The 27109-nt window shown below is 36.1% G+C and overlaps 2 protein-coding genes across 2 annotated transcripts in view; both read left to right on the top strand.

The window, feature by feature from the left end:
* Nucleotides 1-27109, top strand: part of LOC109538054 — a 151220-nt gene that overhangs the window by 25176 nt on the left and 98935 nt on the right. The window lies entirely within an intron of this gene.
* Nucleotides 23333-25004, top strand: LOC109533957 (zinc finger protein 239-like). The gene is made up of 3 exons (XM_048669052.1): nucleotides 23333-23572; nucleotides 23629-24011; nucleotides 24069-25004. Exons 2-3 carry the CDS (start codon nucleotides 23684-23686, stop codon nucleotides 24335-24337), a joined length of 597 nt encoding a protein of 198 aa, XP_048525009.1. The 5' UTR covers nucleotides 23333-23572; nucleotides 23629-23683; the 3' UTR covers nucleotides 24338-25004.

Here is a 27109-nt window from a genome sequence, read left to right as displayed (position 1 = left end):
TTCTTTGCATTTATCTAATGCTATGCTCGCTAAAGTTGAAAAACCTTAGAGTTTTACTATATGGTATTGCGTTATTTCGCTCACATGAAATTGGTTGCATTCCATGGTTTTGTTTCTAATCCAATAGCAATCAGAAATAAGAGTGTAACCGGAAAGTTAAATTTTGAAAATTAGTTACACACCGCTCACCTTATCTCTCATTTCATTGAGATAATATTATTATATGAGATTACTACTAATTTTAAAACTGTAATTTTTGGTTGTTTGGTTGTAACCGATTTTTCAAATAACTGGACATTTCACATATTTCAAGCATTTCAAATTTTTTTATTGTGCTTACTTGGTGTTTATTGACGGGATAATTTTTCTTCTAATTAAATCATCCAAGTTTGTACCGTCAGTTGCTCTGAGAAATATTGAAAACATTCATAATTTGTCCTGTTAGGGCCGGTACACTCTCCCGCTCTTATAATTAAAGTGTAAACTTCTCAGGTAAGTTTTAGCGAGGCCTCCCTAAGTCGTCTTTAGGTTTGGGTTAACTTTGTGAGGAGTGGAGTTGACAGTAATCTCAACTCGAACCGTTATCAATTTTCATTAGTGATTATTCATGTTAATGTTAAATCGTGGTCTTGCAAGTCTTGCACACCTTGGTTTTAAGTAAGTCGAAAAATCAAATAAAATATATTTAGTAATAGTAATAAGAACAATAACAATTAAATTAGGACAAGAATAACCACTACTACAACAGCAAAATTATGTAATCTCATACTCTTTGCTACTTGTTTGCCGAATGGGCTGGGCTACTGGGGATAATTATAAATCTGAAGTTTTGGAAAATTTTAAAAATCAATTTATATTGTAATTCAAAATTATCTATGTCAACCATTTCATTGTTCTCATGAGACAGTTCCTATCCACCTCAAATATGTTTTTTGACTAAAAAATGTTTGCAAACTTAGTTTCATGCAAGATTATTTTACACTTTTTTCGCCAAATTTCTTCGTCTATTTAAATCAACTTTGTAAATTTGTCTTTTGAATTAACTTTTCTGTTCGTTGATATCGCTTCATTTTTTAAAGCAGCGGCTGTTCGTTCGCGAGTAGTTTCGCAAACGATTTCTAAATGGGGCATAATAATTTATTTTTTAATTTTTATTTCAACTGAACAGTACGTTTTACCGGAACATTTACTAACGTTTGTACTTTATTTATTATGGTGTGCCTGACTTAGTCAACACTAATTGGATTTCATAATGGAAAATACATTCAATAGGTCGACAATTATTTTTACCTGTAAACATCTAAGTGCCTCATGAGCACATCTTCGGAGAAGAAGAAACATTTTCACCACAGAAACACAGGTTTTTATTTTTATCTTTGATGCGATTATTCTAAATGATGCATACTGTCATTGGACAGTATGCAGTCTACTAAATTAAACTAAAATCTAAACCTTAAACACATTGACAAAAGAGGTGGACTTTTGCGGCATTTGATAGAAACTGGCCAGACTAATCCGGCCTAAAAATCCAAAAAGTTCACCAGTTTCTTCGAAAAGCGAATAATTCTGAAAGCTTCGTCGCATCAAACATTCGGCACTCATTTCCGTTTACCATACCAAAAATTTCAACTATCTGATTTCTTGAAGACTCACCAGTTTTATGTTTATATTTATTCATTTAAATAACTATTAACTACCGTCATGTCAATTATCATTCCATGTGCACTACTTTGATAATAACACGCTTCTTTACTTTTTCAGGGTTATATTCTCATTTATTATTGATTATGACGCAATTGAAGAAACGGAATATATTTCCGCGGTCGCTCACGACCACGATTACGCTATTCCACCGGCAGAGGCAAGCCCCGAATGGAACAAGGAACAATCTGATTTGCCAACCCACACTGTAAATGAATTGTATCAGTGTGAATTTTGCGAAAGAATATTGAAAAGTCAACATTTTCTGGATAATCATCTAAAATTAATGCACCTCCAAGAGTGCAATGTGTGTCATATTTGTGGGAAAGGTTTTTTGTGTTCGAGTGTTTTAAAAAAGCACCAGGACCTGATGCATCCAAATGGGAAAATTATGACTAAAAGGCGTTATGCATGTCTGGAAATAGGATGTGACAAGGCATATACTAGGAAAAAGGCATTAGTTGACCATCAAAGGACAAAACACATGATATGTCTCACAAATGAACCTTTGTCATATTCATGTGAAATTTGCCAAAAAGTTATTCTTTCGCGGGAAAATCTTCAGATTCATATACGTGCGCATAATGGAGAAAGACCCTTTAAGTGCAAAGTATGTGGAAAAGCATTCCACGCCAATAAGTATTTAAAGCAACACAGTGTAGTGCACACTGGAGAGAAACGCTTTGTCTGTAAAGTGTGTGATAAGAAATTTTCCCAGGGTGGAAGCCTTTTTGTTCACACCAGGAAATTCCACCCTGACTTAACAAAAAAAAAGTGATTTTTTAAAGTGTTCTTGGAAGTAAATCTACAGATTTAGTTTCTATTAAAACATGTTCAAAATACGTCACTGGTTTTTGTTGGTACGGGTGTTTCCTCATCAGTTGTTGTTCCTTTAAGTGATAAATATTAAAGAGTAGTATTGCTCATTTATTATTTATTATTTGTTGTACATACATTTGTATGTTTAATGTTCTTGATTCTACCAGTTTCAACAGTTCAGTTTGTTGTCAATTCTCCAATTACAAAAATATATTTTACATATTGGTGCATTTATATATGTAATACATTTTTGGGTGAAGACAGTGAACATTTTCTCAAACAGCCACTTCTTGCAATTATTTTGTAAACCTTAAACACATTTACAAAAGAGGTGGATTTTCGCGGCATCTTTTTGAAACTGGTGAGGCTGATTCGGCCTAAAATCCCGAAAAGTTCACCAATTTCTTAAAGACGAAGAATCCTGAAAGCTTCGTAGCATCAAACTTTAGACTGCTTTCTGGAAGACATTGATCAGTTTTATGTTTATATTCATTTAAATAACTATTAATTACCTTCATGTCAATTATCATTCGATGTGCACTACTTTTATAATAACAAACCTCTTTACGTTTTCAGGAATATGTTTTCATTCATTACCGAAGATGACGAAATTGTGAAAACGGAAATTACTTACGAGTTCGATTTCGACCAGGATTGTGTGGAACTTCTACCGGAAGAGGCATGTTCCGAATGTAACATGGTTTTCTACGCAAGACCTGATTTGATAAGTCACATTGAAAGCGAACACCAAAATCAGTGTGAATTTTGCGGAAAAATATTTAAAGGAAAACATTTGCTTGATAATCATATAAAATTAGTGCACCTTCAAGAGCCCAATAACGTGTTCTGTGAATTTTGTGGAAAAGGTTTTTTGTTTTGGACTGTTTTAAAAAAGCACAAACAACTGATGCATCCAAATGGGAAAATTAAGACAAGAATGGGTTATCCATGTCTAGAAATAGGATGTGACAAGGCATATACTAGGAAAAGGGCATTAGTTTACCATCAAAGGACAAGACATTTAATATGTCCCCCAAATGAACCTTTGTCATATTCATGTGAAATTTGCCAAAAAGTTATTCTTTCGCGGGCAAATCTTCAGATTCATCTTCGTGCGCATACTGGAGAACGACCTTTTAAGTGTGATGTATGTGGAAAAGCATTCCACGCCAAGAAGTATTTAAAGGAACACAATGTAGTTCACACTGGAGAGAAACCCTTTGTCTGTAAAATATGTGATAAGAAATTTTCCCAGGCTGGGAGCCTTTTTGTTCACACCAGGAAATGCCACCCAGACGTAGCCCAAAAAAAGTGAAATGTGAATGTACTCTTAGAAGTAAATCTACAGATTTAGTATTAAAGCATGTTCAAAATACGTCGCATGTTTTGTTGTTACAGAGTATTTCACTATTAGTTGTTCCTCATAAGTGCTAAATATTAAAGACAACTATTGCTTAGATTTTTAAAATCTGAATTTAAATTAAAAAAATAAGCGGTAACTTTTTTTTAAATAGACCACCATTTAATTTGAATCATATTTTTCAACATATCGCTTTTAAAGATAATTAATATTATCTATTCGGAAATTAATTGTTCAATTTGTACATTGTACGAAAAGGTATTTTACATATTGGTGCTGTTCACATATGTAATACATTTTTGGATTGGGGACGACAGTGAGTATTTTGTCAACCAGCCACCTCTTGCAATTATTTTCTAAACCTTAAACACATTTACAACAAACGTAGACTTTTGCAGCATTTCTTTGAAAGTAGTGAGGTTAATCCGGCCTAAAAATCCGAAAAATTTACTGGTTTCTTAAAGGCGGAGAATTCCGAAAGTTTAGTAGCATGAAGCTTTAGACTCATTTCAGTTTACCCTAAAAACTCCAACCATCTCCTTTCTTGAAGACATTTACCAGTTTTATGTGTATATTTCCTTAACTAACTATTAATTACCTTCATCATTCACCTTAATAATAATCCCATGTGCACTACTATTATAATAACAAAACTCTTTACCTTTTCAGGGATACGTTTTCATTCATTATTGAAAATGACGGACTAGAAGAAACGGAAATTACTTACGTCGTCGATCCGTACCACGATTATTTGGAACTTCTACCGGAAGAGGCCTGTCCCGAATGTAACATGGTTTTCTACGCAAGATCTGATATGCTAACTCACATTGAAAACGAACACAGAAAACAAAACGATAACTATCAGTGTGAATTTTGCGGAAAAATATTGAAAAGAAAACATTTGCTAGATAATCATATAAAATTAATGCACCTAAAAAAGTACAATGTGTTTTGTGAAATATGTGGAAAAGGCTTTTTGTTTATGAGTGTTTTAAATAAGCACAGAGAACTGATACATCAAAATAGGAAAATTATCAGTAAAATTACTTTTCCATGTCGGGAAGTAGGATGTGATAAGGCATATACTACGAAAACGGCATTACTTTACCATCAAAAGACAAGACATTTGTTATGTCCCCCAAATGAACCTTTGTCATATTCATGTGAAATTTGCCAAAAAGTTATTCTTTCCCGGGCGAATTTTCGGATTCATCTTCGTGCGCATACTGGAGAAAGGCCCTTTAAGTGTGATGTATGTGGAAAAGCATTCCACGCCAATAAGTATTTAAAGGAACACAGTGTAGTGCACACTGGAGAGAAACCCTTTGTCTGTAAAGTGTGTGATAAGAAATTTTCCCAGGGTGGAAGCCTTTTTGTTCACACCAGGAAATGCCACCCTGACGTAGCCCAAAAAAAGTGAATTGTTGATGTTTTCTTAGAAGTACATCTACAGATTCAGTATTAAAGCATGTTACAAAATTGTTGTGCAAAACACGTCGCAGGTTTTGTTGGTACACGGTGTTTCCTCATAAGTTGTCCTCATTAGTGATAAATATGATATACTTTTATTGGTCAGGTTTTAGGAATCTGAAATTAAAATAAAAAATGAGCCACGCAAATGCCAAAATTTGGAATAGACCACCATTTAATTGTAAATGATAATTTTGGACAAATGGATAGGATTTTTAAAAACAGTGAAATCAGTGATTCTATATCGCCTCCATTTAGCTCTATACATTTCCTATAGTTAATTTCAATTTTATCTGAAATTTGTAGATAGATTGGTTATGATTCATATTAATATGGTTAACTACATCTACTCTCCTAAGGCGTAAATAATTAAGATTTGTAACTGGACTTTTATACACAACATTTTTTAAATAACTCCAGAGACAAATTCAAGCGGCTTTAAGTCGGGGCTGCTAGCGGGCTCTGGGATAAGACCAGCTCGTCTAGTCGAGGTATCAATCATCAATTTCATTTAAATTGAAATTTTCAGATTTAAAAACCTGAGTAATAATGGACAATCTTAGTTGTGTTTTCACACTTTTTTGAGCTAAATGATCTAGAGGCGTGACCACGTATGAAGACACACCCTGTAGAACCTATATCTTGTTACTCTTACCAATTACAAAATAAAGTCAGTTGAGTAACATATAACTATAGTGCTTGCGATTGGCGTGATGAAAATGGTACTTGATTTTTATGTTGAACAACGCCAAAAAGTTCATTCATTATTGTCAAAATAAATTAACGTCTAGGCTAACGAAAGCTGGTCTGGTTAATCATCCGTTGTATATTATTGTTTAGATTAATTGATGAATTTATTTCCCTGTACCTTACTAGGATTCTAGTATCTTCCAAGCGACCAATCATAGTACCCACCTATACTTTTCTACCGCAAATTGTAGTAATACTTTGACTGTTTTTAAGTAATTAGCTTGCTTAAAGCTATTTTAGACAGGTGAGAATGGTATTGAATTAAATACACCTTTTAGTTTCGATCCTTTCGATGCATGGACCGAGAGCCAGGAGTGTCCATTATGCAATAGAGTTTTTCCATCCAACGTTGCCTTGTTGAAGCACAAGATCGTCTGCGATCCCACATGTCTGTATAAGATATGCAAAGTTTGCAATAAGTTTATCAAAAAAACGAAGCTAGACAGACATATAGCTTGGCACAAAGTAAAAAGGAAAACACAGTTATATTCATGTGAGAAGTGCGACAAGACTTTCAGGAGTCTTCAGTATCTGAAGTTGCACCGAGAAAAGGTGCATGAAAATAAAGGCATTCAGTATCCATGTGACGTTTGTGGCAAAAGATTTTCAACCAAATACAGGGCCGAATACCATAAGAAGACGATTCATCTAAAGGATTTTAATGTTCATTGCGAGCAATGTGGCAGAGGATTTTTATATTTAACAGAACTGACCACTCATGTAAGGAGGGTGCACGATAAGGAAGTGAACATTTTCTATTGCACTGTGGCAAATTGTCGGAGGGGGTTCCGTTCGAACGCCGCTTTGAAGTACCATCTCCAGACGGAGCATTCTGATAACAAGCCGCAACATATCTGCGCCCAGTGCAACAAAACATTTCATCACATTTCCCTTTACAAAAGGCACCTGTCGAGGCATACAGATATTAAAAGATTTTCGTGTGATACATGCGGAAATCAGTATACTTCCAAACACACTTTGGAAATACATCTGCGGACACACACCGGGGAAAGACCATTTGTGTGTGAACACTGCGGAAATTCCTTTACAGCAAGGAAGTTTTTGAAAGTTCATTTAGTGGTGCATACTAAGGAAAAACCCTACGCTTGTCTCCAATGTTCTAAGACCTTTACTCAAAAGGGATCGTTGAATATACATGTGAAAAAAGATCATACTACTTTGCCTATTAAATAACACACATTTTATATGATTTTTTACTGATAAAAAATGATAATATCATTCAATGTATACAGAAAAAGAATTTTTTTGTGCTTGATTCTTCAGTATTAGCACTTTTGCATTGACGCTATCTTTTATAAACGACTTAAATATATTCTGTCTGACGTTTGATAAGCACGGAATGCTGGCATCTTCAGATGTGTTTTGCTCTAAAGCTTAAATTGGAGCTTTGTGCAATTGGACGGGTTTGTTGAAGACATTTTACTCTATTAAAACTGACTAGCAATTCGTTGGTTTTAGCCTAAAATTTTTGATTTTTTTATGACGTGTTCAGAGTCATTGATTTGTGTGTCCGTGGATCTTATGTGGATGGCAAACGTCAGGAAGAATGTTTCTTTCCAAATCAATATTTAATGATAATTAATATTAATAATTCCCACTTCTTAATTATCCCAAGCCGTTCTTCAGAGAACGTTATGTACTTTGATTGAGGATATTATTTTTTGAATCTCCATTTAACAAAGGAGAAAATCGATCGGACCATGATACATTCGAATGTGCTGTTTTTTCATTTGTTGCTATATTTGCAGTTGCAATTTAACAGATACTGATTAGTTAATATTCTTTCACATTCATTTGCTTATATTCGTTTTCTGAAAAATGTAAGACAAGTTTTTACAAATGTTTTCTTTGTGCCTTGAAGATCATTCGGATCTACAGTTTTCTTATGATGTGTGATCATTTGTAATTAGCTTTTTAGTTTTCAAACCTTTACTCAGAGGTTTCAGCCACATGTAATATTTTATGGAAATGAGAATACAATATTTTGAGTTGAAATAAAATTAAAAGAATATAAGTTTTTATGCCACAATTTACTGATGTTTCATGAAAGCTTCTTTCTGTATATTGCGGTTCTTGAACTTCAGAAAAAATATTTGTGAAATTTTTTTTCCGTTTTCTGTTAAGTCCAAATAAACCAATATTGGTTTTGAATATTTGATACAATTGTATTTTAACTGAGTTGATATAAATAGGCTAGGAGATAAGTTTTTGTAACTATTAAATTTTTGTCAATTTAATAATCTGCGTTTTAATGCTCACCTAAGCTAGTTTAATCCAATGGTAAATTTTGAATATTCGATACAGGTTTATGAAATGACCTTTATTTATTCAACCTTTTCAACTAGGTAAAAATAATTACAGTACAGTTTCGGTTGTGGGTGGGTCTCTTTCCAAATATAAAAATTATACCATTTTTTTAGAGCTGGTGCTCAACGAAGAACTCGGTCAACATCTATAAAGCTTCAATGCTTCAATTGTAAAGTTGTCTTCAAGTCGCCCCATTTTCTGAAGTTGCACAGAATGACGTGCTTTAAAAGAATTTGTAGCATTTGCCACCAAGCAGTTGAAACCGGTAAATATCGGAATCATTTACGCTTTCACCAGCTTAAGAAGAGGATAGACTTGGAAATATCTGACAGTTCCAAGTTCAAGCTGAAGGCAAAAACTCCAGGCGAACACAAGTGTAATTTTTGTTCCAAGATTTTTACTCGAAAGGATGCTTTGAAATCTCACAAAACAACCCGACATACTGATAAGACGTTGAGGGTACATTACCCCTGTGATATATGCGGCCAGATGTTATTGGATAAAGCTAAAGTAGAGTCTCATATTAAACGAATTCATCTTAAGGACTTTAATTATCATTGTAAAAAATGCAATAGGGGGTTTTTGTACATCGGTGAACTAAATTATCATATAAAAACCGTGCACAACAAGGCTGATATTCCACTTATAGCGTGCACGTATGAAAAATGCCAAAAAGTTTTCAAAACTCCTAGTTCGTTAAAGTACCATTTATTCAATCACGAAGAAAACAAATCGTCGTTCATTTGCGACCAATGTGGAAAACTGTTTACTCATCCATATCTCTACAAGAAGCATCTCAGGCAACATAAGGTCGACCGGAAAGTGTTCACTTGCCAAGTTTGTGATAAATCGATTGCTTCAATGTCCAGTTTGGAAGATCACATGCGGCTGCATAGTGGCGAAAAACCTTATATATGCGAACATTGTGGTCGTGGTTTTAGAACCAGAGTCATTTTATCTGCACATCTAGTGGTGCACACTAAAGAGAAAAAACACGTGTGTGAACATTGTGGAAAGGCGTTTACACAAAGAAGCCCTCTGAAGTCTCATTTGGTTAAATGTCATCCGGAAAAAGCGGCAATAGAATAGTTTCAGAAATTGTTCAATCAACTTTTTCCCCGACGCTGAATCATAGTCTTGCTTTTATATTAAAAGTAGACACCATTTATTTACTTTCATATAATTTTTCCTCCATGTAACTTGAATGTCATTGCATTTGAAGTCAATTAGATGTGAAACTTTGTGGATAAATTGTTTTTCGAATTATACTGTTGAAATTGTCTTGTGTTTAGTTTGCTCGAGCACCTTACGATTAGCCAGTTGTTGCGTTTACTTAAAATTCAATCAATCAAGAGGTGGCCTTAAAGCACACATAAAATGAATGACTACCTTTGAATCAACCAAGAGGATAAATGCATCTTAAGATCTAATGTTTGATTTTTTTCAGTCAAAGTCCAACACCCACAAGCAAACAGTCTCAATCTTTCATTTGCAGTTATTGTGGAAAGATTTTTTCTCGAAATAGAAACCTGTGTGCCCACATTGCCCAGAAACACACCAAAGAGTATAGGTATCGATGTACGAAATGCGGTATTGGGTTTTACAACAAAAGCCCATTTAATCGACATCTGGCAGTGGTGCATGAAAGCCGATATTTACATCAGTGCCATATTTGCCAGAAGCGTTTTAAATTGCAGACTTATTTGAACTCGCATATGCAGAGTCATCGACCAGGAAGGTAGTCGAGTAATCTTATTTGTTAATTTTTAACAAAATTGCAGTATATGTTTTCTAGCTTCAAGAGACATGAGTGCTCAAACTGTGAAAAAAGCTTTGCGTATAAGGTCACTTTGCGTAGACATGAGATGAGATGCAAAGGTCTTACGTGCATGGTGAAGTGTGAGGTATGTGGTAAATCTGTGGATAATTCCCAAATGTACGATCACTTGAGATCACTGCACGCTGAAAGGAAGCATGAGTGTCCCATTTGCAAGAAGAAGTTCAGGGAAAATTGGTACCTGAAGAAGCATATTTTAATGCACAACGGAGAGTTGAAGCATCCTTGCGATACTTGCGGATTAATGTGTGCCTCCAAAGCTTCAGCTGAGATGCATAAAAAAGCCAGACATACTAAAGAGCTTTCAGCGTTTTGCGATGTATGTGGAAAAGGTTTCATAAATGTGAATCAAATGAACTTTCACAAGAAACGCAGTCATCAGCCCGAAGGCGAGCCAGTTGAATTAATTCCGTGTCCCTACGAAGGATGTAGTAAATCCTATAGATCGGCAGGCTCTTTAAAGTTTCACCTTCTCACCCACATGCAAGAAAAACCTGTATATCCGTGTCCGCATTGTTCGAAAGTTCTTCATCATCCGATCTCACTGAAGTGTCACATGAGAATTAACCACACGGATGGAACAAAGAGAACTTTCAACTGCCATATTTGCAGCAAAGAACTAGCTTCTCTTACCAGCTTGAAGAACCACATAAGAACACACACAGGAGAAAAACCGTTCTCATGTGCACATTGCGACAAGTTATTCAACACAAAAGCATCATTAAGAATTCACCAAGTAGTCCATACGAAAGAACGGCCATACGTTTGCATGGTTTGTAAAAAGGGGTACACCCAATATGGATCTCTGAAAGGCCACTTTAATAAGGCTCATCCCAATGACCAGTGGGAAGGCGTGGTCAAAGGATAGTATCAACTAGGTAAGTTTGTGCTTAGAAAAATGCAACATTCATATTTTGCGTGTGTTACTGAACCATTTGAAACAACCACTCCCTTTGGATAATAAAGACTTATTGTCCTAATTCCAGATATTTGATTTTGAAATTTTAAAAAATTGATGCAATAACATACTTTTTTAGATTCAGCATATGGCAGTGCTCAAACTGTGAGCTGAAAGTTTCTTCCAAAAGGGCTTTGCGTAATCATCAATTACGCTGCGAGGGACTCACTAAACCAGTAAAGTGTGAGACTTGCAACTTGTATGTTGATAGTTTAAAGTTATATCATCACAACAGTACCCATAAAGAACCCAAATACCAATGCGAAATTTGCCACAAGTATTTCAAGCAAAGATGGTACCTTAGGAAGCATATTCAGGTGGTTCACCAGCGCGAAGAAGAACAAGTGTGTGATATTTGCGGACAAGCTTATGCGACTAAAGCGTCTGCCGAGTTTCATAAAAGAGCTGTGCACACCAAGGAATTTTCCCATTTTTGCGAAGAATGCGGCCATGGGTTTGTCAATCTCAATTTACTCAAGATACATAGGAGGCGGAAGCATAATGTTGCTGATGGTCCTTTGTTGGTTTTTTATTGCCCGGTGCAAACCTGCAAGAAGATTTTTCGAACCCGCACATCTCTTAATTATCATTTGCTCGTTCATGAACCGCACAGACCTTCTTATCCCTGCTCTGCATGCGCGAAGATTTTTACTCATCCGATATCTTTGCGTTACCATATGAAGAAAAATCACAGTGATGCTCCTCCAAAACATATATGCCATATATGTGAGAAGGAGCTGATGTCTGCACAGAGCTTGAAAGATCACCTTCGAATCCATACCGGTGAAAAACCGTTTAATTGCAAGTCATGCGACAAGACATTTGGTAGGAAGACTTCATTGAATATGCACTTAGTGGTGCACACAAAGGAGAAAAGACATGTTTGTAGGATATGCAACAGAAGATTTACTCAGAGCAGTTCGTTGAAAGTACACTTTTTGAAAATCCATCCTGACGTCGAATGGAAATCAGCAAAATGAGATTATTTATTGTTAAACATAAACGTTTTCAAGAATTTGTTTGTTTTATTTCTAAATATGAATCTTGATCAGCGAAATGTATTGAGAAATTAACCAGTTTTAGGTTTGCCATGAAAATACAGAAAGTCGATACCGACTCATTCAAATGCAGGCTTTGTGGAAAATATTTCACCACTAAAATATTCCTTCGAGAACACACGGTGCACGTGCATACTCATGATTATCGTTTCTTTTGTGAGTATTGTGGTAGAGGCTTCTACATGAAATGCCGCAAGAAGTTCCACGAAAAAAACGTCCACCAAAAAACTGTAATCAAGCCACCCAGTACACCATGGACTTGTGAAGAATGTGGTAAAATCTTAGCCAATAAATACTCCTACAAACAGCACAAGTTCTTGGTTCATAAGCGCCAAAATAACTATTGCTGTGATAAATGCGGTAAAGGATTCCCTTTGTTCAGCTATCTTATGCAGCATGAAGAAGTTAATCATCCCAAACACGAACCTTTAATATGCCCAGAAGAAAGCTGCGGCAAGAAGTTTAAGACCAAAGACAGCCTAAGACGACACAAATTTATACATGAGAAGCATCGCGAATTTAGTTGCGAATTTTGCCCAAAGAAGTTTGTCCACATCGCATCTTTTAAGCGGCACCTAAAGGAGCACAAAAGCGGCAAAAAAGAATTTCCATGCGACGTGTGCAAAAAAGTGGTCTTCAGCACAACCAGCTTGCACGACCACATGAGAACTCATACAGGCGAAAAGCCGTTTACTTGTGCAGATTGCAATAAAACTTTCGTATCAAATAAGCAACTTAAAACCCACATAGTAGTTCACACCAAGGAGAAAAAACACATTTGTAAAATTTGCGATAAGAGATATACACAACGAAGTACTCTTAAGTCACACTTTCTGAAAAACCATCCCAATCATATTCTTTGAGGACGTGCTGAGAGAGACCAGATGGAAATCCTCACTTAAGTGTCTTGAAGTCGTGCATAATCTCTTGTACGTCTTGAACTATGAATAGTAGGAATGCGTGCTATTGTTTCTACTTAAAAATTCTGTCTCCAATTTTTAAAGGGAACCTTTTCTTATAATAAATATTTTTTTACTGCAATTTTGCAATGTCATTTCAGTATAAGTTCAACAAAGAGCTGTTGTTGCTACGGCTTTAAATGTCCTGGTCAACTTTCAGTTTCACAGAATAATCAATTTGTACTTGTACCTACTTGGTGAATTCGGTCTGTGCAAGAACAAATTGTATTTAATGCTTGTTAACTGATAAAGATGACAAAAACCATATTTAATAGCTTTTGCACAATTAAATAAATGCGCTAGACGTAACTACTGAAGCATTTTTATATATTATGGATTTCCAGGCCCCAAACTGTTGCCTCTGAGACTTTGAGTTTAATTGAAGGTTGTCCTAAGTGTTGTAAAACCTTTTCAACGCGCAGCAAAATGAAAATACATCTTCGCCAAGTTCATTCGGACAGAAAACTCAGCTGCAAAGTGTGCTTCAAGACATTCTCAACCAAATTTATTCTGGAAAGGCACCAAAACCAGGTGCATTCTGCCGACCGAACATTCAGTTGTGAATTTTGCTTCAGAACGTTTCGTAATTTGGAAAAGAAAACTAACCATGAAGTGTCCAAGCATTTGAACAGTCGCTTGTTATATAAATGCATGTGCTGTAGTAAAACTTTTTATTGTAAAGCTGTTTTGGATCGACACGTTCAAGTGAAGCATCAACGAATTTTTTTCGAATGTTCAGTCTGTCAGAAGCCATTTTCCAACGAAAAGTCAATGACTAGACATCGTGATTGTCATAACCCTGGGTACCAAAAGCCTCAATTTCCTTGCGAAATTTGTGGCAGCGTGTTAAGTACGTTGAACTCATACAGGAAGCACAAGAAGGCTCATGACACGCCAAAATCTTTAGTTATATGCAATGTCTGTGGAAAAAGCATAGTTCGAGACAACTTTACAATACACTTGAGACGTCATACAGGAGAAAAACCTTTTCAGTGCGATCTGTGCCCAGCAGCCTTTGTTCGAAGTAGCCTTTTGACAGAGCACATCAGAACCCACACGAACGAAAAACCTTACGAATGCTCGTATTGCAAGAAGAGGTTTATGGTGAAAACAGCCTTGAATAGTCATATGCAGTTCCATAAAGGTAACAAACCTTTTCACTGCGAGTTCTGTTTGAGAAGGTTTTACCAGAAAGGACAACTGAAAATGCACAATTGTAAAGGTCCCACTAGGTGAAGCCAAATATTCCCTAAAAAACTTCCGTGAGACTTTTGATAATTTATTGTGATTTTTAATATATGTTTATCGCGAATTAGTAGGTAGTTTCACTTAGTTCCAGTAGAACCAGGTTATAAACATTCCCCAATAATTTTTCGAATGTACACATATTGATGTAGAGAAATAAAATATAGGTTGATTTAACATGTGAAAATCAAACTTGTTAAATCGATAGGTGTAATTAAGTCTAATTTTCACTTGGTAAATGTCACCCAGGTTCACAAAACGCGGGTCCTAAAGTCCTAAATTGACTGTCAAAAAGAACTAAGTTCACACACATTGTCCTATTAGAGTTGCTTATTCATTATCGTTACTAATACAATATTCATTTTAGGTTACAATTATTATCTGAATCAACTGAACAAACCTCTCCAGAGAAGATTAGTTCCGAAGCACCTGAAGAAATTAGCAGAGTTGTTGTTTCAGTAAACTGCGATACTTCAAATACGAAAGTTTTAGAATCTCCAAATGAAGTTAAACGGCTTGTTGATGACAAAGCGGGCAAAATAATAATTAAGCAGTTATTTTGTCAAAAATGCGGCTTAAAGTTTGATGATTTTGGGGACCTGCATAGGCACCTTTACTCAAGTGATGAGTCACACCTATTTCGATGCGCTAACTGCCAGTCGGCAGTAGGAAACGGTTACATAGACATTAAAATGCATGTAAAGAAATCATGTTCTCGTACAGATTTTAAGAAGGCAGACCAAGAGATATTAGAAAAAAATCCTAATGAAAAGCGGTATTTCTGTGAAATATGCGGCCAAGGGGTTGGCTTACTGGATGACGTACTTGAGCATCATGCGCAGCATATTAATGAGCTGTTATGCTGCTCTTTGTGCGACAAAACATTTTTGAAATTTAGTGATCTACGATTTCACTTTAGGTCCCATGCGCTAGTTGGTCAGATTAATTTGCCGTGCAAGCTATGTTCAAAAGTATTCTTCTCTACGGTTCCTTACAAGTTGCACTACTTCATTGTTCATTCTCGCCTTGATAATATTTCGTATCAATGCGATTTGTGCGACACATTACTTAACAAAGAGGGTGCATTTATTAGTCACGTTGAAGGACATTTTCAATCCGGGAAGACGCATATTAAAGAGGGTAGACCAAGCAAAGATGTTAGCCGGTTGACTTGTGAAATATGCGCTCACATACTGGCTACAACAGCTGCATTGAAAGAGCACAGATCCAAAGCGCATTCTTTAGAAGATAACGGAAAACTTGAGTGCCCTCAATGCAAAGGAACCATCGATAGGAAACGTCTACATGCTCATATAAAATTGCACCAGGAAGAGAAAGCAAGTCAATCGAAGTCATCGACCAATGGTGAAGATGTATCACCAAATAACGACTCATTGCATAAAGACGCGAAAATACCTCCTTCGATTCCTATTCCCGGAATTTGTGAAAGATGCAGACAAACTTTTCCGTCAAGGAAATCCTTAAAGAAGCACATGCGAATACATCTGAATGAAAAGGTGTCAACTTTGAAAAGCGACTTTGTAAGTCCACGGCAAGTCAAACATTTGATCGCACAGAAACCGATCCAGTCCGGTCGCGGTATCACTAAGAAAACTCTTTCCAGTGGCCCTCAAAGAATCCACAAATGTGGAATTTGTGGAAAATTTGATTTTTCCACAAAAGATTTGCAGATACACATGAGAGAACACTTGAATGCTACCCCGTCAAGAAAAACGGACGGATTAAGTTCGGGTCAAGCCCAACTTCCTACGCAAAGGAAGCAACCAGAAAAGCTGCAAAGCAAATTATCAAGTTCCTCGGGAATAAATCCGGCTCTTCTTAGTAGTAAATCTGAAGGAATTTCTAATGTCCATAAATGTGGAGCATGTGGGAAATCTGTCTTGTCCAAGCGAGCTTTAAAGGAACACATGAGGACACATAACTCTGATGTACCGTCAGTTGTCAGGAAAGAGTTCGATCACGCCACGTTTGATCGTTTCGAACGTTCGCAAACCTCATCCGAGGCGTTTAATATTGTCCGGAGCTTGAAACCAGCCACTAGTCCGAGAGGAAATTCAACACTCAAACCGTTTTTGACATTCAAAGACTCCCTCCTTCCATGTTCAAAAGACCAAACTTTCATTCAACCATGGGAACCCAATCGGAATCCATCTATATTTCCTTACACAACCTCTTCAAACTTGACCTTGAAGGACCAAGTTCTTAGACAACATTCTGCCGGAGTGCCGAAAGACTTAATGCCAAACCATGAAAGATACTTTAGAGATCCATCAGAAATGAACATCGAACTTTACAGTCGCCGAACTTCTTCCTCCTTATCTTTTATACCTCCGGGGGAACCGTTGCATAGACCACCTCTTGAGCCAGAATCTGATCGATTGAATCAACGCATAGGGCTGCAACACTTTGAGGCACAAGAAACCCATCAGATGTTTTCCCGACCACGACGAATTCGCCCAGTATCTCCGTATACAAAAAACTATTTAAATCCCATTGAAAATAGTCGTGTACTATCACCGGAAGATAACTTTGGATCTTTAGAGGTCCGAAGAAGGGAGCCCTTGCTAAGGACGAATTTTTCTAACGTTCCGAAACCGCATGAGAGTTATCGCGAGCCATCGCGTTTTAATGATCGCCAAGATTCGAATTATTGGAATCATTGATTCATTTTCCATTAAGTTTATCCATCTCGTATATTAAACAAATTACATTTAAGAGCAATGTAAGTGGAGTGTATTCGGTTGAAAATATGTAACCGCTTAATGGTACATTTGGGTACTTTAAAATGGGTTTGAAGCTGGAAAGAAAATCCCGTCCTATAAATATATTAAAGACTTAAATGTGCCGCAACTAATTAAAGTAATCAGAGGGTAATTCGGGATGTAATTCAGAACATCAACTATTTATCAATAATATGCGGTAGTTTATTGTGTTGCCGTTTATTTGAGTTGCTTTTCTTAGTTATTAATGTTAATTTAAATATGCGTTTTGCTGGTATTTAAGATTTTTTTGGGGTTCCTTCCGACATTGTTATTTTGACGCTATTTCCTGTTTCACATTGAGGTCAGAATTTAAGGAATCGTATCCTAATAGCATATGTAGCTCTAAGACTTCTTTGTTTGCGTTAGATAACCTTAATAAAGTAATTGTAGCTTCAAACGTCGTTATTTTATTTCATCAGAATCCATAATTATGCTTTATATGCATATACTCGGGAGAAAATGCGCGTTTTGTCAAAATCTTTAAAGGAGTTTCCTGAGTTTTTTCCAAAATGTTTTTCATAGGGCCTCTTTTGCCTTTAGAAAAGAGGCAACGTTTTTGAACGGATGGCAAAATATTGTCGTTTGTAGTTCTGCTTAAATTTGCGGAATTATAATATGCGTGCTCGAACCTCCTCGTTTCTCGTTTGCAAGACATTTAGTTTTTCAGTTTCCTCATGATAAAAAATGTACCAAAAGGAAGGAAAAATAATTTTATAATTATTGAAAAAATGCATTGTGTTTTAAAAACCCAACTTCTTACATGTTAAAAGCGTCACTCTTGTAACGTATTTGGCCCAAAAACGAACTCATCCACGGAATACTGCATTTTTGAAAATTATTCCTTATGGTACATCAAATCATTATTATGCAATATATCACTTTTAGCGAAAAAAATATACTGTAGACAATACTTAATAATTATTTTCATTTTTAGTTTTGGCTGTGCTATTTTTGTCATTTGTACGTCTAATTACCATTACATTTGAAGTCATTGTGATTTGACATCAAAGAAGGTTCCTTGGAAATTAGTACTAATGTAGTAAGCTTCCGTTTAACGTTCTTGGTTAAATTTCCACTTTTAAAATAAAATATATTGTTGGTACTAATTTCGTTCTGTAAAATGTTCTGTAAAAAATCTGTTACTTGGCTGGTAGCTTTTTTATTTAAGATTTTAAAATTTGTCATTTAGAAGAATTTAGATTAGTTATTTTTTTAATCTTAGCTGCCGCATACTTATTCTTTCCTATTTTTTAGGCTAAGAAATGTTAAATATCTCAAGCAAACCATAAATAACAAGATCATTAAAGACCATCCAGATTCCTTCCATTTTCCCTACCTGAAGAATCCTAATCAAACGAAAGTTGCAAAAGAGTCTGAAGAAGGGCTGATAGAAGATGACGATTCTCAATCGTCAATCGCTAGTATTCGAATTCCGTGTTTTAAATGTAATATGCTATTTTCTATCGAATCGTTTTTGATTCATCGGTCCACACATGCGACAGAAATCACTTGCACAGAGTGCGGTATGCTTTTCGATTCCTCAAGGAGTTTAATTAGTCATATCAAATTCGATCATTTCTATAATTGGCGTCACGATTATAGCCGGTACAGAAATAATGAAAGATCTTATCAACTAAAAATGAATTATAATGAAACGTTGAGAATTACGAGAGAACTATCCGAAAATCGAGAACCTCGTAATGGCCATCGTGAAAAGCATGTATCGCCTTTTAGAAGACACCATCATTCTAAGAAGCACCATCGACATTTCCATCATCACCATCGACGTTCTAAGAAAAGCCGCACTTCTCATGGCAATTCATTGCATGAAACACGTAACCTGTCTGTATCAAAAAAGAAAGGAGCGAAAAGAACGGTTAGAGTTTGGTCAAATAGTCCCATTATATTGTCTGACACCGACGAAGAAGTTCAGATTGTTGAGGACAATAATCCATGTTCCGCAAAACCTGAACCTCCATCGTCTGATACCGAAACAGTAAAGTTTTCAGGCACAAATAAGAAGTCATTTAAACGCAAATCGAAAAAGTCACCTCATTTATTTGAGAGTGTGTCAGATACAGACGATGAAGTTGCGTACTTTCTTAACGGGAATGCCACTAAATCTTTTCCACTAAAAGAGCGACGTGGAATAAGACCTCTAAGCGAATTAGTATCGCCTATTTCATCCTCGGACTGATTGATGTCGAAAACCGATTTTTTAAACTTATCAGTTTATGTTCATATTCGTTAAATGTTGGTTTGAAGATAGTTAAACTTCAAAAAGTTTGTTTTCATCTTATTCGTTAAATGTTGATTTCAAGAATACGTAGTTAAACTTGAAAAGTTTGTTTTGTTCTTATATAAAATTAGTTAAGCTCCTAGTACTTAAACGATGAAAGTAAGTGACAGAAGGCCGGAAAATAGAGACAAAATGAAGTTGTTAATGTGTTCACCTGCTTTTTCGTATGATTATATTGTAGTTTTCCAAAGAATCACTTTTTCACGAAATACTTAAAAACCGTCAGGATTATTTTTCAACAGTAGCGTACATTTGTGCTCTTAAATCTCATATTTTGCCATTAAATGTTAGTTTTGTTTACGTTTCCACCGCAGAAAGTCAGTGTTAAACGAACTTAATTGAATTGTTCGTTTTGTTTAACTTTTATTGTTGTTCCTAACTTTTCCATTAAATAAATGTTTTTCCAAAATTACACGTTTTTCCAAATTTTTTATTGTTCAACGAAAATTCTCGTAAATAATTAAATCTTGTTTTATTTCAGGTCAAAATGGTCTTCGACCAATGTCGAAGATTTATCGTGTGGGATTTGTTCTAAACAATTTCCTTCTTCTGTAAAGTTAAAAAGGCATTTGCGAATTCATCGAGAAAAGAAACTGTTTTGTACGCATTGTGATAGGAAGTTCCAAATGAAGTACTTATTGGTTCAGCATTTGAAAAAGGTCCATTTCAAAGAGTGCAATAACTTTGCTTGCCAATATTGTACAAAACAGTTCGCCCAAGAAGAACGAATGAAACGGCACATCGATAACGTCCACTACAATCAATTTAAGTATTCATGTAGCCATTGTGATCGGGGTTTTAACTTTAAATATGAACTACTGCGGCATGAGGAATTTAAGCATTTAGGATTAAAGCTTACATGTAATGTGTGTTCAAAGTCTTTCAAAAATGAGCAGTATTTCAAGGAGCATCAGAAGACTCATGATCCGGAATATAAAAAGGATGAGTTCTTGTGCTGCTTTTGCTCGAAAATTCTCACTCACGTAAAATCCTACAAGGTGCACATGAAATCCCACACTGGGGAGGCTGTGGCTAGTGTGTGCGATATTTGTGGTAAGAATCTCACTTCCAAGGCAAGCCTGAGACATCACATGCGAATTCATACGGGCGAAAAACCATTCCAATGTGATGTTTGTGGCAAAAGTTTTACCACCACCAGCTTACTCAGGACTCACAGAGTTGTACACACAAAGGAAAAGCCGTTTCAGTGCGATATGTGCAGTAAGAGTTTCACGCAGAAGGGCAGTTTGAACATTCATGTGAGGCAGCATACGGGAGTGAAACCGTATAACTGTGAAATTTGCTTTAAAAGTTTTGTTTCGAAGACTGCACTTAAAACACATAAATGTGAAGGTCGATTTTAGGAGTACTCGAAATTTAACTTTTGTGATCACCTGGCGTTATATTAAGTATTTTTATACAGTTACATGTAATATTCTGACTATTTAAGGATTTACACCATGGTGCTTGAAACACGTTGTTGGTGTCGTTCGACCAGGTCAAGGTGCTATTTCAATAGAGTGTGTGAGTTCCGTTGTAAAAAAATGATCATTTGTGGCGAAAAAGTGTACATTTTTATTCACGCTTTAAAAACATTAAAATGCACGTGATGTGTGACAATATATCAAGGTTGAGGGGGCCTCGTAAATAAAAGAGAAAATCTGCATAGATGGCTTCTCACAGAGCTGCTCAACAGGCACCATAAATATGTAACAATATCAGAATGATATTATACCCAGTGTGAACGAAGAAGTTTTGAGATTATCAGACTGCGATTACTGAAATCAGCTATAAAATAGTTCGAGTTGTAATTATTTAAGCATGTGCTAGAGTTGTAGATGGACAAAGGTATCGACACATTTTAAGCAAAAGTTCACGAGAGTTCCACTTAATAAATTGAAATATACAACCTGTTAAATTTTAATTTGTTCATCCGTTTTGTCCATTGGTTCAGTGTATTATTCAGGTTCTTTTTTATTCATACTTACGTCATTGAATTTTAGATCATGTGAATTTGTGCAGCAAGACCTGATTGAACTCGAGGATAATTCTGACAATGAGCCGATTGCGCAGTATCAATGTGGAATTTGCTCAGAAATTTTTTCCAGCAAAATCGATTTGATCGAGCAACATTTGCACAAATACACAAAGAAATTGACCTGTTGCAAATGTTTGCAAACCTTCTCCAACACTGACGATATGTGCGATCATCATGAATTGCATAAGGGGGTGGATAATTTAGATGCTTTCTACAGGGAAGATCATTTTGACGGTGACAAGCTGATTTTGATGAGTGAGCATCAGGAGCTTGTAGAGTTTCACCCATCCAATGAACCCAATATGCTTAATAGTTTGAACCAAGATGATGAAAATAGCGATCTAGTGTTACCTAATGAGGGGTTGCAGGTCCAATCCAATAAAAAGTCCAAGAGTGGAGAGGTGACAAAGTCTCCAACAAAGACGGTGGAAATGATGAGTACCGAACAGGGTTATGTTTTAGCTGCAGGAGCAAATGAAACATTTCAGGCTACAACTGCACCCAAGCGAACGTACTCGTTTTCTAGGCCTAGAGCTAACCCTCTTCCAAAGCGGCACGAACTACCATATTTTTGGACCACAAAGTACATCGTCATGTCTCCTAATGCTAATTTGGATGCCATTCACTTTAAATGCCAGCGATGCGAACAACTATTTATCAACAAATTCGGGTTTTTTAGACATATAGAAAAAGGAAAATGCTTTGTTAATAATTGTGATGTCTGTACTGCACAGTTTTCTACCAACCGGAGCTTTTATCAGCATTATATTGACGCCCATCAAGACAGAGCAATCTGCAACTTTTGTTTTAAAACATTCATGTTGGAGAACAACCTCCAAGAACAGTTCGCCCGAGAGGAACGAATGAAACGGCACATCGATAACGTCCACTACAACCAATTTAAGATTTTATGTAGCCATTGTGATCGGGGTTTTAACTTTAAATATCAACTTCTGCGGCATAAATGTAAGCATTTAAGATTAAAGTTTACATGTAATGTGTGTTCAAAGTCTTTCAAAAATGAGCAGTATTTCAAGGATCATCAGAAGACTCATGATCCGGAATATAAAAAGAACGAGTTCTTGTGCTGCTTTTGCTCGAAAATTCTCACTCACGTAAAATCCTACCAGGTGCACATGAAATCCCACACTGGGGCGGCTGTGGCTAATGTGTGCTATATTTGTGGTAAGAATCTCACTTCCAAGACAAGCCTGAGACATCACATGCGAATTCATACGGGCGAAAAACCATTCCAATGTGGTGTTTGTGGGAAAAGTTTTACCACCAAGAGCTTACTCCAGACTCACAGAGTTGTACACACAAAGGAGAAGCCGTTTCAGTGCCATATGTGCAGTAAGAGTTTCACACAGAAGGGCAGTTTGAACATTCATGTGAGGCAGCATACGGGAGTGAAACCGAATAACTGTGAAATTTGCGTTAAAAGTTTTGTTACGAAGACTGCACTTAAAACACATAAATGTAAAGGTCGATTTTAGGTGTACTCTACTCGAAATTTAACTTTTGTCATCACCTGGCGTTGTGTTAAGTATTTTGATACATTAAGATGTAATATTCTGACTATTTAAGGATTTATACCATAGTGGTTGAAACGCGTCTGCGTGAGTTCTATTGTAAAACATTGATCATTTGAGGCGAAAAATGTGTACATTTTTATCCACGCTTTCCAGTGTTGTGAAATCCTTAAACCGTTAAAACGGTTTTAAATCAGGAAAAAACCTGTACTTAACATTTCTGCTGTACATTTAGTTGAGCTAAAGAGCACTCCTTTTACTTACGTTAATAAATCTAAAATATGTTTATTTATTTTATATTTGAAAATTATTATTTGTAAATTAGACCGCATTTTGATTTTGGCTATTTTCCGTTGCTCAGAAAGATCGACAAGCAAAAATTGTTTGTTTCCTAGTTCAGTTTAAGCAAATATGATATTCCACGGTCCACCAAAGGTCAGTATTCTACAGAGACCTCTAGTATACATTGGATAATATTTTGATTATTTTAGGAACACAGTATTAATTCGTAGACAAAGAAAGTTCGAGTGTTTCGACTGCAGAAAAATGTTCACCACCAAATACCATCTAATCTGTCATATAAAGTCCCTGCATAAATCGGCGGAGTTCAGTTGCACACATTGCGGAAAGCAATTCAAGGAGAAGTCATGGTTTGAAAAGCACATCAACAATCACGATCCGAACTTTAGATCAGAATTCGAATGTGAGATTTGTGGCAAGAAATTGACATGCAGCACTTATCTGGAGGCACACATGCAGAAGAGACATGCTGCTGATCCGAGATTTCCATGTTTTTATCGAAGATATTGTTGCGACATATGTGGAAAAGAGATGCTAAAGAAGAACTTAAAGGTCCACCTGATGTCCCACACAGGTAAACTTTTGAAGAGCAATGAATACCGTTCCGAACTAGTGAGGAATGTTGTTTCAGGAGAGAAACCGTATAGCTGTGAATATTGCGGAAAAGGCTTCGTCACCAAAAAGTCCCTGCGGATTCACATAAGAATACACACAAAAGAAAAACCCTATTTATGTGCCATTTGTGGTAAAGGTTTTACACAAAAGTACTCGGTGACTGTCCACATGAGATATCACACAGGTGAGCGGCCACATAAGTGTCTTCGGTGCTTAAAGGGGTTTGTTACTAAAACCGAACTGAAGCATCACAATTGTGCCCCAATTAAAACTTCAATCGGATGAATGAATCTAGAGACAATAATACGTTCTAAACTAGAGTCTCATTTTGTTATTTCTATATTTTAATTGCATACTCTATATGTATATTTTATCGTGAAATTTACATAAATCTCACCTACATAGGTGAAAAGATCGTTATGTTGAACGTTTATGTGCCTAGTTGCAAGTAGAGTAAAAAGGAAGATGGATAAACTCAAATATAATGTAATTATTTATTATATATAATTATCTTTAAGAAAATACAATCTCAATAATGAGAAATCGACGTTCTAAAGTGTTTATATTTTATGGAGGTCGATTTTTTCCTAAATTTGGTTCAGTATTCCTTCTCGCTACTTAACTATTAAAAATGAAATTATTTTTTTCAAGTTAAAGTAGGTTATTCTACATTAATCTTGATCACCCATTCATCTTTATGAATACTAAATCTGGGAAAAATGTATGGTATTTAAAAATATCATATTTTAGACAGGACCCTCATATATTACTGTATTTATTATTTTCTCGTAAAATGTAAAATAAACATACTCGTATTGATGTGCTTACACTGATCAAATATATTTTTGTATTTTACATGTTATTTCGTGTTTTTTGAAAATGTCTGCAATATAACGTAGTGTTGCCCGGCTGTTTGTTTCTAACCATTATTTAACAAAATCTTCATTTTTAGGCCTCAATGTCACATTTGTTTTAAAATATTCGCTTCCCAGGGTAATCTAAAGAGGCACTCTTACATTCATTCCCAGCAGAAAAAGTTCCAACGATTTATCTGTGCAATTTGCGACTTGTCCTTTGAAGATAATCAGAAGCTTCAATGCCACTTCCAGAAGCTGCATAAGCAAAGTGTTGGAGGAGAAAGTAGGCAGTGTCCATTTTGCAGGAAGAGCTTTAAAACCCCACAAAAAGCTTTGAAGAAGCACGTATGGAGTGTGCACGATGCTCAGTATGAATTCAGTTTTCGGTGTTCGATTTGCGGAAAAGTTCTGATCTATCAGAGTAGCTATATCAAGCACATGGAAACGCATGATTTAGAAGAACCTGATTATCGAAAGAGAAGATGCGTCTGTGAAACTTGTGGGAAAGAAGTGCTCAAAAGGAACATAAGGCCGCACATGAAGGTCCATCTGGGGGTGAAACCGCACAAATGCGATATGTGCGGYAGACATTTTGCAAATCGGAAAATTCTGAGACATCACATCAGGACCCACACCAAGGAAAAACCGCACAAATGTCCAATTTGCTTCAAAGGTTTTACYCAACCGTATACAGTTACGATACATATGCGCTACCATACAGGAGAAAGACCTTTTAGCTGTTGCATTTGCAATAAAGGATTTGTTACGAAAGCCGAACTAAAGAACCATCATTGCAAAGGACCCCAACTTGCGGAACCCGCACTAATCAAGATAGAAGACAGGGTTGACGGGAGTTAGGGAACTTTTTCCCTACCTTTATTGTTGTTGAAATGAGTGAAATGTTAGGCACGTTGGCAGTATTGTTATCGTGACTGGGCTTTTCCGTTTTTATTACATTTATATATATTTTATTCGTTAAAATTAAGTTATGTAATTTGTTTGTTCTAATTCGATGAATTCGATTGAATAGAAGTAAGTGGCCTAAAGAGCAATAAGATGACTATGAGAGTAAAAAATATTAAAACGCACGTGATGTGTGACAATATATCAAGGTTGAGGGTGCCTCGTAAATAAAAGAGGAAATCTGCATAGATAGCTTCTCACAGAGCTGCAGAACAGGCACCATGAATATGTAACAATATCAGAATGATATTATACCCAGTGTGAATGAAGAAGTGTTGAGATTATCAGACTGCGATTATTGAAATCAGCTATAAAATAGTTCGAGTTGTAATTATTTAAGCATGCGCTAGGGTTATAGCTGCACAAAAGTATTGACACAATCTAAGCAAAAGTTTACAAGAGATCCACTTAATAAATTGAAATCTACAACCTGTTAAATTGTAATTTGTTCATCCGTTTTATCCATTGGTTCAGTGTGTTATTCAGGACGTTTTTCATTTATACTTATGTCATTGAATTTTAGATCGTGTGAATTTGTGCAGCAGGACCTGATTGAATTCGAGGATAATTCTGACGATGAGCCGATTGAGCAGTATCAATGTGGAATTTGCTCAGAAATTTTTTCCAGCAAAATCGATTTGATCGATAAACATTTGCACGAATACACCAAGAAATTGACTTGTTGCAAATGTTTGCAAACCTTCTCCAACACTGACGATATGTGCGATCATCATGAATTGCATAAGGGTGTGGATAATTTAGATGCTTTCTACAGGGAGGATCATTTTGAAGGTGACGAGCTGATTTTGATGAGTGAGGATCAGGAGCTTGTGGAATTTCACCAATCCGATGAACCCAATTTGGTCTATATTTTGAACCAAGATGATCAAAGTAGCGATCTGGTGTTACCTAATGAGGTGTTGCAGGTCCAGTCCAATAAAAAGTCGAAGAGTGGAGAGGTGACAGAGTCGCCAACAGAGACGGTGGAAATGATGAGTACCGAACAGGGTTATGTTCTAGCTGCAGAAGAAAATGAAACATTTCAGCCTACAACTGCACCCAAGCGAACGTACTCGTTTTCTAAGCCTAGAGCTAACCCTCTTCCAAAGCGGCACGAACTACCAGATTTTTCGGCCACAAATTACATCGTCATGTCTCCTAATGCTGATTTAGATGCCATTCACTTTAAATGCCAGCGATGCGAACAACTATTTATCAACAAATTCGGGTTTTTTAG

This window comes from Dendroctonus ponderosae, unplaced genomic scaffold (genome assembly GCF_020466585.1).
Source record: "Dendroctonus ponderosae isolate FM_Combo_2020 unplaced genomic scaffold, Dpon_F_20191213v2 Dpon_F_20191213_8, whole genome shotgun sequence".
NCBI lineage: Eukaryota > Metazoa > Arthropoda > Insecta > Coleoptera > Curculionidae > Dendroctonus > Dendroctonus ponderosae.
Note: the sequence above shows the minus strand (reverse complement) of the source record. Positions and strands in the feature narration are given on the sequence as shown.

Coding starts and splice junctions, on each gene's coding strand:
- LOC109533957 (XM_048669052.1), top strand. CDS start 23,684: ATGTTCACCACCAAATACCATCTAATCTGTCATATAAAGTCCCTGCAT. Junction 24,012..24,068: donor CCACCTGATGTCCCACACAG/GTAAACTTTTGA, acceptor ATGTTGTTTCAG/GAGAGAAACCGTATAGCTGT.